Below are 11987 nucleotides of genomic sequence, written 5' to 3'. Positions count from 1 at the left end.
TCCAGTTAAATTTAAAACAATGACCAACGACCATTAACATTTAATTCATAAAAAATCATCCTTTTGATTTTCAATGTAATAAATAAAAAAAGGTGTCCAGCTGTCATCTGTCAGTTCTCTTTTACTCTGACAGCACAGACAGGAAGTGGGATTGTGATGTTGTGACTTCACTTCCTGTCAGTGCCCTCTGTCTCGGGAATGGAAACTCAGAAGGTAAGAGCCTGATCGATATCGATGATCGATAACTGACCGGTGCTGAGGTCGAGTCCCATAGACAACACATGGAGAGAGAGAGGGGGGGGGGGTAGCTGTTAGCTCTCCCTCTCCCTCTCTCTCTCTCTCTCTCTCTCTCTCTCTCTGAATGGCTGCTCCGCTTCTCTCTCTCTCTGGTCGAGTCAGGATCACAGTGACTATATTGATTACCAGGTTATTCATTGTCTATGTAGCCCGACCTCTCTCTCTCTCTCTACCACACACACACACACACACATACACACACACGCACACACACGTTAAACGATGCTGTGTGAACAAAGTGTTGATCGATAAATGAACTGATGCAGATAATCGATTGACTGTTGATGAGTCTCGTGTCACATGATCATCGATCCGGCTTCCTATTGGACGTTTTCAGTTAGATTTGTCTGGACGAGATGATTGGTTGTTCAGCGATGATGTCAGAAACAGGAAGTGGAGGAGAGCGATGATTGGTTTACATGTGATTAGGGCGGAGCTGTGTGTATATGTGTGTAGGGGGGGGGGGGGGGGTTGAGCTTTGTGATCCAGGTGTTTCACCTGAACAGTGACATCACATGACATCATCCTGACGTCATGTGATGTCACCTGACGTCGCATTTTGCCTGTTATTGTGTTTCTATGGTGACGACGGATTGATTCAGATTTTGTGTGTTTTCCTGCTTTTTAACGATTTTAACGATGTTTTTGTTTTTTGATAAACAGGAAGCTCTGCGCAGGATCATCAGCACGTTAGCCAATAAGAATAAAGAGCTCCACAACTTCCTGGAAACAGTCGACAACACTCTGACAGGACTGCAGGTCAGAAGCTGATTGGCTCAGAGAGTTCGGTAAAAATGAACATTAATAAACATTAAATAAACTTTGTCCAAACAGGAGGAGTCATGCAAGGTGACGTCAGACCTAGAGGCGGAGCTTGAGCAACTCCACTCCGCCCTCAACGAGAAGGGGGAGGAGCTCCGTGATGCGATCAAAGAGGAGAGGCACAGGAAGGAGGCGGAGCTTCAGGTTGAGAATAATTTTTAGAAACGTTGTAAATTATTTTTGTAGTTTTCTCTGTATGACGTCATAATCATTAGAAAATGGTTGTTTTTGGTGTAATTTTTTTTAGTTTTTATTCTGTTTGTTTTTCAGAAGCAACTGACGGAGGGAAAGTTCGCACTTCTGTCGTGTGAAGAGCTCCTTGAGTTTGCAAATGAAACACTGACCATTACCACCGAAGAAGAATTTCTAAAAGTGAGAAATAATAAATCAAATCAATCAATTAAAAAACAAAAAATAATCATATCATAAATATTTAACGTTTCTTTCTTGTGTTTTATTTTCAGGCTGCAAAACAAATCAAAGAAAGGTTCGTTCACTCTTAATATATTTTATCTTGAAGAGGTTTTCATTTATTTTGACATGAATATAAATGAAAGACAACGTGGTGATTCTGAAGAGTCACAGCCAGAAGTTTCATGAGGGTTATTTTTACATACAACAGAAGCTGGATTGTTCTGTTTGAACCTCATTGCATGATGGGAACAGGAAACTATTGTAAGAGAGCACAATGGTATCACCAGATAATGAAAAAGTGATCCTCAAATAGTTTTGGCTGTGACTCTTCAGGGATTCCATTTGTTTCACACAAGGAACTGAACACATATTGTGTATAAATATATATAAATATACACACATGTACATATATGTGTATATTTATATCTACATATAAATATGATTAAAACAATTAATTTATCAGTTTTCTTTCGTCATTTCTAATTCATTTGTGTTTCTTCTTAACATTTATTTTTACTAACAAATCAAAATTAATAACAATGAATCACAGCTCTCGGATAATTTGCTAAAAAACCCCGCCCCTTAACCTCATAATCCCGCCCCCAAACCCCTAAAACCAATCCCCTGGGACCCTGCACCCTCCTGTCGTCAGGGTAACGATGGCTCCGGCATTTCGGCTGACAACCCGTCCGGCGGTTTCGGGGAACATGGCGAAATTCACCGTGGACTTTAGTCCAGAGAGGGAGGGGCTTCAACGACTTCACTTCCTGCCAGGTGAGTGATTCACAGATGATGATCGTGTTCATCTGTAGGTGGAGCTTGCTCAGTTGTCATGGAAACTGGATGACCTATAATTCACAGCTGTTTTCAGTCACAGGAAGTTTAAACCTTAAACGCGGAACATGCAGTTTTCATGATCATTTTACTTCCTGTACTTGTCACAGTTCCCAAACCTCCAGAGATCGACATCTCCGGCTGCATCATCGGTGACAATAACATCACTGTCGCCTGGCGACCGGCAGGTGATGGTGACGGTGACAGCGTCAGCGGACCAATCAAATGCTTCGACCTGGAATATCAAAAAACAAACCATGACAGCTCGCTGAAAGCGGCAGGAGAAGGATGCTGGGAAAAAATCTGTGACATCACAGAGTCTCAGTTCACCATCTCAGGTGAGCTAGTGACAGCATCAGTTATCTGCTAGTTAGCATATATTAGCATGCTAACATGTCAGCTTATTTACACTTGAACGTATTTACGCGGAATGTATTTGATGTTAATTGATTATAAAAAATTGTTTGATTTTAACAAACACGTTTTCTTTTTTTTCAGGTCTGAAGTTCGATTCCCGCTTTGTTGTCATTCGAGTTCGAGCAAAAAACAAAATGGCTGCCGGAGAGTTTTCTGACTCTGTCACCTTGGAAACCAGAGGTGAATGAATGGATTGATGGATGAATAAAGGATGAGTGAAAAGATTACTTAAGATTTTATATTTCATTTCAGCGTATAATTTTGGCTTCGAAGCGTCGACAGCTCACGCTGAGTTGAAGGTTCATGGTGACACGGTGACCTGGGAGCCTCAAGGAGTCAAAGGTCACGACCCCCGACTCAGAGTCAAAGAGACTAAAAGCAGGTGAGGAAACGAGTCACTGATGATGTCATCAGAGGGGATGTTTACTGCAGTCGACACCGAAAAAACCAGTTTGTTACATCAACAAGGAAACAAACTCAAAGTGAACGAGTTTTACAACAAACACCAAAAAGACCAAAATTTAGAAACTGAAGGAAAAAAAAACCTAGAAAAAAAATATTTTTGTTGCTGTTTATTTGTGTGATTAATATTTTTGTCCTTCTTCAGTCTCCGTACTTCGTCTCCTCCGACTCGCTCAGGTAGAAACTGTTGTCGGTTGACCGGTTGCTTAGCAACCACTGTTTCACCAATCACCTTCTTCATCCACCATCTCTCCTTTCATGCAGCCAATCACATCACTGCTGACATCACTGCTGACATCACATTTATTTTAGCATTTGATCAAAATGTATGTAGTTCGCATTTTATTTCTATTTTTGTATATTTTGTTTGAATTCTTAATTTTACATTGATAAACATGAATAAACATTATTATGGTGTTTTCATTAAACATTCCATTTAGTTTATGACAATACGTTTTATTCAGGTGAAACTATTTTAGTTCCAGTTTTCTCATTAGTCAAATGTTTACAGTGTTTGTGTGTGATTGTGTTTTTTCTCTGCTGCATCATCGCTTGGACACGACCTCATTGGCTTTTTCACACCACTGTTTTTTCATTTCTACTCTGGAACGTAAAACGTTTCTGAGCTCAATGTTAATTAATTAATTTTATTTTATTTCATTTTACTTTATAGCAGCAGATGCGCGACACCCTCCCCCAATAAGACGGCAGGAAGTCGCGCTGGCCGGGACAGATTTGCTGGAGAGTCGTACACAGTTCTGGGTAAAATGCTCTGACACAGTATTATATCACAAAATATCAATAGAATAGAATTATTATTGTGTGAGGATTTTAATTAGAGATGAAAATAGTCTTTTCTTCCTGTTTTAATAGTATTGACAATTATTTTCATCTTTCAGCAGACTTTTATTTTGAACAGAACAGAAAACACTCATGGCCTTTACTTTGAAAATGTTTTAGATTTCTAAATATCTTCGCTCTGTAATTTTTGTCAAATATTTCAACTTTCAATGTTCGTTGTTAATCTGTTTCCAAGGTGACCAGGAGATGACCGAAGGCTGCCACTACTGGGAGCTCCGCCCCCTGGCTGACTGGAAGTCGTTCAGTGTGGGTGTGGCATATCAGGCCAGCCTTGGCCGCTTTGACCAATTAGGTAAGAGTGCTGGCTCTTGGTGTCTTCACGCCAGCCAATGGCTGCAAACCTCGCTTGCTGCCAAACATAACAACCGAGCAAAGGCGCTGGAGTGGCCGCTGCCTCAACGAATTGGAATCTACTGCAACTACGACAACGGTACGAAGAAAATACTGAATTTATTGTTTTAGATTTAATTTAATTCATACATTTATTTTCAGGTTTTAAAAATGTCACTGTTTTGCTAAGTTGAGCTTCGGATCTGTGTTTCATGATTCTCTCTTCGATCTGCGTTTCAGGTGATTTATCGTTTATTGACGTTGACCGACTTCGTCTTCTTCATTCCTTCAAAACAAAGTTCAGTCAGCCTCTCGTCCCTGCCTTCACTGTGAGTAATACTAATAATAGTATTATTACTGTAGTATTATTACTGCAGTCGTACTTCACTGTCTCTGCCTTCACTTCTGTAATATTAACAGAATTTAAACTGTGTTGCAGGTTTGGTGCGGAGGTATCACCATAGCAACAGGCCTGCAGGTCCCGAGCTTCATGGGAAATTTCCTCTCCACCAATCGGAGCCTGAGTGATCTGTCTCAGTAAAGAAATTATTAGTTTTTAGCTTTTAGTCTTTTTTGTTAATTTTCATATTGTCAGTAATTAAATTTCTATTTATGAATAAATAAATATAATTATAAAATATAATTGATCTGTGAATTGTTATTGTTATATATATAAGCATTAATATACATATAAATACAGTTCATATACATTTTAAAGCTATAATGATGTTATTTTGAACTTGAATTAATATTTAATATATTAAATTTAATTAATTTAATTAATTTTTAAGATTTTCTTTTAGTGAAGATATGCTTATGTTGAGTAGGGCTTTTATTTTGACTAGAAAGAGGAAAGCTTTTACTTTGAAGACTGTAATCATATTTAATTTATTGGGGGAGTTCAGGAAGTTGTGGGATTTGTGCTTTTATTCTGAAAGACTTGAAAATGTGTGCATTACTTATTTTGAAGGTGAAGACAGAACATCCTGTCGCTGTAACTGACTTTTATTTGTGAAGGAGAAATCACTGGATAATAATTTCACATGTTTCTACTTATTGATTATTGATCGATTGTGTTTCTAAACATGTCAACATCAACATTTTGATAAGCTGTAAAAAATAAACATAAAATATTTACAAACTGTTTTTCTGTTATTTTTCAGTTTATATATTTTTCAGTGTGTATTTTCAAGTTTTCTTATTTTTCTGTTGATTTATTTAAGCTTTAATTAGTGATTAGCTTATATATTAAAATTTGATATTTTTAAACTTTATACATTTTTAAGTTTATATATTTTCAGTTTACATATTTATCAGTTTACATATTTTTCAGTTTATGAATTCATCAGTTTATATATTTTCTCTTTATATATTTCTGTTTATATACAGAAGGTTTACATATTTATCAGTTTATGTATTTGTCAGTTTGTATATTTTCAATTATTCTATATATGAAACAGCTGATTATTATGAAACAAAACAAAACAAATGACTAAATGAGAGAGGAGGGGGCTTCGTCTCCATGGCAACAAAACGATTAAACAACCTATAGAGAGGCGGAGGGCGTCACCATGGCAACACGACAACAGAGCTAGAAGGGAGAGACAGAAAGACGAAGAAAAGGAAGAGAAGAGAAAAACACGGGGAGGGAAGTGATTAGAGAGAGAAGGAGAGAGAGAGAGAGAGAGAGTTAGTGACATTTTTACAGTTTTTCATTTAAAAAGTAAACGTTGTTAAAAAACAGATTAAACTCTAACTCAGCTCGTGATTGGTTCATCTCTGCGAACGCTGTGGTCTTAAAGATGGCCTGTTTCCGTGGTAACCAGGAATTTTATGGAGAAATCCTCCTATTGGATGATACAAAGATCACACTGATGACAGAACAAGGCATAAAGGTGAGTGAGAACTTTCACTATATTATTTTATTATACTTTATTATATTATATTTTAAATATTGCTCATCTGTCTCTTTGTCCAAACCCTGATGTGAAATGTTTTTTAATCCCAGAGATCCTCGAAGGCGGCGGCCATCTTGCAGCACGTGTTTTCTCACCTGAACGTCGTGGAAGTGGAATTCTTCGGTTTGAGATTCTGTGACGACAAAACACAGACGGTGAGAAAACGTGGAGTCTGAACATTAGCATTAGCATTATCGTCCTTCGACATTTCACTCAGTTTAATGTCATTATTTTTATTCAGCGCTGGTTGGATCCCTTGAAAACTCTCTCACGACATCGAGGCCTCAGTAAGTTTTTATATTATGTTATTAATAATTTTGAATCATTAATACTTAAATTAAATTGATTTTATTTTAAGAATGATGCCGTTTTGTTAAAAACTGTCATCATTTGGTTTAAAGTTATATATTTCTCATTGTTTTATCTCAGTGGGGCCACCATACATTTTTTATTTTGGTGTCAAGTTTTACGCTGAAAATCCGTCAAAGCTCAAAGAGGAAACGAGGTGAGATTGAACATATTGACTGTTTTAAACAAACTGTTTCCTGTTTGTCTTTGTTTAGTTTTGTTCCTGCAGTTTTTAATATCGGATCAATTATTTAGAGTTTTAATCCTCTTGAGTTTTTAAATGTTTTAAATTCAGCTTCACCAGTTTCTTTGTACGAAATATACAAAACAAACAGTGTAATAATTATCATTATTATTATTATTTTGTCGTTTTTTTCTTGTCGATAAATTCTTCTCTTTCGTTTCAGGCGTCAGTTTTACCTGCAGCTTCGTCAGGACATCTGTCGAGGTCGTCTTCTGTGCCCCGCCCACCTCAGACCCCGGCTCTCTGCTCTGATGCTGCAGGGTCAGTTCTGACTTTTAATAGGAATCAATCATTCAGCTGCAATCGATTAATCACTGATCTGAGCAAAGTCTATGTTTGTTTTTACTTTAACAACAATGAATTTTGGTCAAATATATTTCAACTATTTGTTTTTGAAATGTTTTCAGTGAAATAGTTTTATTTCTTCTTGTTTTTCACGTCAGCTGATCGAGGTGATGTCACTGAGGAAGAGGAGTTAGGTGAAAACCAGGAAGTGCAAAGAATCTACAAGTCACTCAGGTAGACAGGAAATGCAGAAATAACCTTTCAAAATAAACAAAGTCACAAATTTTAAAGAAGACAAACATTCTCTCTCTCTCTCTCTCTCTCTCACTGTGCAGCGGTGTCTCTCGTCCTCAGGCTCAGAATCTGTTCCTGTCTCTCTGCAGCTCTCTGACGATGTACGGTGTCTCTCTGTTCAATGCCTATGTAAGATCAATAATCACATATCAGTCATTAATAATCCATAATAAATCATCATCACTGATTACTAACAGTCACTGCACTGATCAGTTACAAGTGATTAACAACTTATTAATGATCAGTGCAGAAGAAACCAACATCTTTCATTTTTCACACATTCATCCGTCAAATGTTCAGTGACAAATTCATTGATAACAAATGGATCATTCATCAATCTCTGTTGATCCATGAAATATTTTTCTGTCAGTTTGTCCATCGACACGTTTGTTCATCATATTTCTCGATAACACTGTAATCAATGATCTGTTGCTATGACGACGAATGAGTAACAAATATCAAGAGTTGAATTGTCGACTCAACTTATTATTAATATTTATTTAGTTTTGTGTAATTACTGATCCGTCTTCACTCCCATGATGCTTTGCCAGGGCGAGAACCAGTCGGAGTACTTCCTGGGTCCAACTCCGGTGGGCGTGGTCATCTATAAGAATAAAGTGCTAGTGGGAAAATATTTCTGGTAGGAGTGAGACCTCACGAACATCTGTGATCGACATCTTCCATACGTCAGCCATTTGAATTCACTGTTGTTATATCGATCATAAATAACGTCTCGGTAACAAGGTGTTTCTCGTGCTGCGGTCATGTGACCTGTCATGTGACTCTTCTCCTCAGGCAGCGAATCAACAAACTTCACTTCAAAAATAAAACGTTTGAGCTCCGAGTCGTTGGAAAAAACGTGAGTTCCTATTGGCTAACTAATGCTAATGCTAATGCTAGTCATACTACTGCCTGATGATGTCATGATCATATTGATGCTAATAAACTTTATTGTTCACACACATGGAGACAACTGAACAAACCTCAACAAAGAAACATGGTGTGTGTGTGTGTGTGTGTGTGTGCGTGAGTGTGTGTGCGTGTGTGTGTGTGTGTGTGTGTGTTACAGGGTTCAGAGACGTCGTTCTTCTTTCATACATCAGATGAATCCGACTGTAAACGTTTGTGGAGATGTTGTGTTGAGCATCATGTTTTCTTCAGGTGACAACATGAAAACACACACACACACACACACACACACACACACACAAACACACACACACTCACACACACACACTCACAGAAACTGATATATTAATTGTGTTTCCTCAGGATGTCGGAGTCAAATCGTTCGACACACAAACTGAGACACAAGAGGTAAAAACACAACTGTTATTTTAACGATTAAAAAAAAAAATTGTTTTGATAAAGTAAAAATAAAAATAAATCATTTTATCTTTTTTCTTTTTTAATCAAAAAAAACAAAAAACAAAAGATGTAATTTTTGATTTATCACTTCGTTGTCGTTATTATTTAAATGAACGTCGATCAAACGTTCTGTTCTCTTTCTCTCTCTCTTTTCTGTGCAGCATTGCTTGTTCGCCCACTCTGGCTTCTCCCCGGCTGAACGTCGGCGAGCTGACAAACAAAAGTGTCCGCGACCAAACAACAACTAAAGATCTCTGTTTGAGGCTCCACCGTACGTTCACTTCGTTTTACTGTTGTTTTAGCAAAATGTAATTATTTACTTTCGTGATTTGAGTTTTAATAAAGTTGTATACAAAGATAGATTTACTAAATTTCCAGCCAATCACACACAAGAGAGTAAGAGCAGCGATCCAGTGATGACACAGACGGCACCACCTGCTGTTCACAGGTGAGAGAGCGATGTCCTGTGGTCATGTGATCGTGTTGTGATTGGCTCATTGGAGACGAACTGCTTTCCACTTGACGTCTGTGTTTTTAAACTCCACCCCTGCAGCCGGAGTCAGACCGAGGCCATCTCCAACGCACCTTGTATCCACAGGTCAGAGGGCGGAGCAAAGGAGGATGTTGCTAAACCCTTTGCACCATGGGAAAACAGCGGCCCTGTGAGGTAAAACATGAAATGATAAAATTATAGTTGCAAGCTGCAAGTCATTGGTTATAATAAGATGATAATACTGTCATTATTATTATATTCTAACTTTTTATTCCAACTTTGAATCCTTCAGCATTAGACACAAAGTGAAGAATCGATTTATTATTGTAACGATAAACATTCCAAATAAAATGATTACTGTGTGAATATAAACTTATTATTCTATGGATGTAATCTGATTACTGTGTGGATGTAATCTGATTACTGTGGACGTTTAATCTGGCTCCAGGGGTCTGTTCAACCCAAAGTTTCCCGCAAATACCAAAGAAGATCCAGATGGAGAGAGACGTCAGTGGTAAGAAAAAGACTGAAAGAAAGAAAAAGAAAAGCAGAGAAAGAAAATGACTGACATCCTCTCTGTGGTTAAGGCGGAGCAGAAGTCTGGATGGTGATCAGCCAATCAGACAGCAGAGGAGGAGGAGGTGAGGGGCGTGTCTCATGTTTTTATGATAATGTTAATTTTTTTTTTTTTTTAAACAAAGTCGTTGAAACATCTTTAACTCACAGGTCTCGTTCCCGTGGCAACACGAGCAGTGGCAGTGAATCAGAGACGATAAGGAGTAACGAGCGGCGGCGCCGGAGAAAGAATCGGTAATAAAATCACTTCCTGTTTTCAGTGAGCAGTCACCACGGCAACCAGACACCTGCCTCCAATGAGCCGCGCCAGATGTTAATTAGGCTAATGGGAACCAGTCTCTTAGTTTTACTAAATGATACCGCGAGGCTAATGCTAACAACTGAGCCACATTATAACAATGGCAATGATAGCTAATGCTAATGCTAATTCTCTATCTTCTTTGTAGACAGAGTCCTGATGTCGTCATATGGCAACACATCCAGTAAGTGTGTGTGTGTGTGTGTGTGTGGACATTCTTGCTAAGATGCTAAGCTAAGTTACTTTGGCTCTGAATGATTTGAAGATTCAGTTTATGGACAAGAAGACTGTATCTGCTGCTCCCCCTACAGGAGACTCTGTAGAACTGCACATGACATTTACATTCTGTGTGTGTGTGTGTGTGTGTGTGTGTGTGTGTGTGTGTGTGTGTGTGTGTGTGTGTGTGTGTGTGTGTGTGTGTGTGTGTGTGTGTGTGCCTGTGTGTGTGTGTGTGTGAACAGGAAACAGCTGGTGGATCCCAACACTCTCCCCAACAGACAGTCAGAGGAAATACCTTATATGGAAGTGAGGTAAAGATAGAGTGAGGGAAAGAGGGAAAGAGGAAGAGAAAGAAGGAGGTAATTATGGAACCTTGTGTCTTACAGAGTGTCAGGAGAACCAATCAGAGTGCGCCATTCTCCAAGGAGGCGGCGACATCGTCGCTGTACATCGGCGTCAGACTTCCTGTAGGTGACAGTCAAGTGTTCCGATCAGTGATGTCATCAATCAGTGAAAATCATTTGCTGATCGTTGTTTTTCTTTTAGTTCAAAGACGGAGCTGGTTCCGCCTCTTCCTGTCACCAAGACAACGGGCACTCTCTGCCAATTACCCATAAGTCCCTGAGGCTGCGGCCAATTTGTTTTCCAAGAACAGTTCATCTATTTGTCTCCATATAAAATATGTAATATGCTTCTGTAACATGAAGGTTTTTATTGTCATTTTCTCGTCATAAAATGATTTCATTGTGTACTGACAGCAGTTTTTACTGTATATACAGTATGTATGTGTGTGTATATATATTTATTAACATCATACAGTACATTTTGTAATGGTATATATATTTTACTTTAAAAATACACATGTTAATGTTTTTTGTGTTTTGATTTTCAGACTGATGAAAGAAATAATATTAATATGAGTTATACTCATGTATCAGTACTTAATTGTGTATTATACTAACACATCATTAATTAAACATGAGTAATAATTTCATATCAGTGATTGTGTGTTAATTATACAAACAGATCAGATCAGAACAATCTGACGAGTGTTAAAGGACAAACTGTCCTCTGACGTCACAGCTCATCACTGAAGTTTAAAAACGACACGATTCACAGCCTCGTGTTGAATTCAGAGACAGAGCGTGACGAACAGCTGCAGCTGCTGTTTCTCCAACTTTTGTTCTCATGAACCGAAAACAACATGGACTCAAGTTGGATCTGAATAGCATTTGGAGGTCAAAGGTCAAGGTCACAGTGACCTTCCAAAATTCATTTTTGCCTTGTGAACATGTTATCGTTAGAATGCCTCACACTGCTGTTCGATTTATTTTTTACTTGTTTTCGTGTCTGAAATTACGTTTACAATAAGAAAATAAACATTATTCATATTTATAACAATATATTATATATAACATTTACACATTATATCACGTTCAAATGTAATTACATTATATTTAAAGATGA

General features: G+C 38.0%; 2 protein-coding genes across 4 annotated transcripts; both read left to right on the top strand.

Moving 5' to 3' along the window:
- Window positions 1-145: 145 nt before the first annotated feature.
- fsd1l (fibronectin type III and SPRY domain containing 1-like) lies at window positions 146-5578 on the top strand. 2 transcript variants are annotated; one of them, XM_069513719.1, is made up of 13 exons: window positions 146-213; window positions 961-1056; window positions 1132-1263; window positions 1390-1491; window positions 1584-1606; window positions 2186-2307; window positions 2478-2705; window positions 2866-2964; window positions 3037-3166; window positions 3923-4008; window positions 4283-4537; window positions 4678-4766; window positions 4877-5578. In XM_069513719.1, exons 1-13 carry the CDS (start codon window positions 199-201, stop codon window positions 4976-4978), a joined length of 1479 nt encoding a protein of 492 aa, XP_069369820.1. In that variant the 5' UTR covers window positions 146-198; the 3' UTR covers window positions 4979-5578. The 2 variants fall into 2 exon arrangements, with proteins under 2 accessions (XP_069369820.1, XP_069369819.1); XM_069513718.1 differs by having other exon boundaries at window positions 3920-4008.
- A 408-nt stretch (window positions 5579-5986) lies between these two features.
- epb41l4a (erythrocyte membrane protein band 4.1 like 4A) lies at window positions 5987-11642 on the top strand. Of its 2 annotated transcripts, none has more exons than XM_069514154.1 (21): window positions 5987-6332; window positions 6446-6550; window positions 6637-6682; window positions 6825-6900; window positions 7151-7248; window positions 7431-7506; window positions 7608-7695; window positions 8118-8206; window positions 8362-8425; window positions 8636-8727; window positions 8839-8883; window positions 9096-9205; window positions 9313-9382; window positions 9533-9601; window positions 9876-9941; window positions 10015-10068; window positions 10154-10237; window positions 10450-10485; window positions 10763-10831; window positions 10907-10987; window positions 11067-11642. In XM_069514154.1, the coding sequence occupies exons 1-21, from the start codon at window positions 6240-6242 to the stop codon at window positions 11143-11145; spliced, it is 1590 nt and encodes a 529-aa protein (XP_069370255.1). In that variant the 5' UTR covers window positions 5987-6239; the 3' UTR covers window positions 11146-11642. The 2 variants fall into 2 exon arrangements, with proteins under 2 accessions (XP_069370255.1, XP_069370254.1); XM_069514153.1 differs by having other exon boundaries at window positions 5991-6332; window positions 9488-9601; window positions 11067-11634.
- Window positions 11643-11987: the final 345 nt, after the last annotated feature.

The sequence above is a fragment of the Paralichthys olivaceus genome, chromosome 18, assembly GCF_024713975.1.
Source record: "Paralichthys olivaceus isolate ysfri-2021 chromosome 18, ASM2471397v2, whole genome shotgun sequence".
Lineage (NCBI taxonomy): Eukaryota > Metazoa > Chordata > Actinopteri > Pleuronectiformes > Paralichthyidae > Paralichthys > Paralichthys olivaceus.
This window is presented reverse-complemented; position numbering and strand designations above follow the sequence as displayed.

What these genes read in the sequence shown, in the direction of transcription:
- fsd1l (XM_069513718.1), top strand. An exon ending in GCAAAACAAATCAAAGAAAG is followed by an intron (nt 1,607 to 2,185) that starts GTTCGTTCACTC and finishes TCCTGTCGTCAG; the next exon opens with GGTAACGATGGCTCCGGCAT. An exon ending in GTCTCAGTTCACCATCTCAG is followed by an intron (nt 2,706 to 2,865) that starts GTGAGCTAGTGA and finishes CTTTTTTTTCAG; the next exon opens with GTCTGAAGTTCGATTCCCGC.
- epb41l4a (XM_069514153.1), top strand. Translation starts at nt 6,240, where the DNA reads ATGGCCTGTTTCCGTGGTAACCAGGAATTTTATGGAGAAATCCTCCTA. An exon ending in GAGCATCATGTTTTCTTCAG is followed by an intron (nt 8,728 to 8,838) that starts GTGACAACATGA and finishes GTGTTTCCTCAG; the next exon opens with GATGTCGGAGTCAAATCGTT. An exon ending in ATACCTTATATGGAAGTGAG is followed by an intron (nt 10,832 to 10,906) that starts GTAAAGATAGAG and finishes TGTGTCTTACAG; the next exon opens with AGTGTCAGGAGAACCAATCA.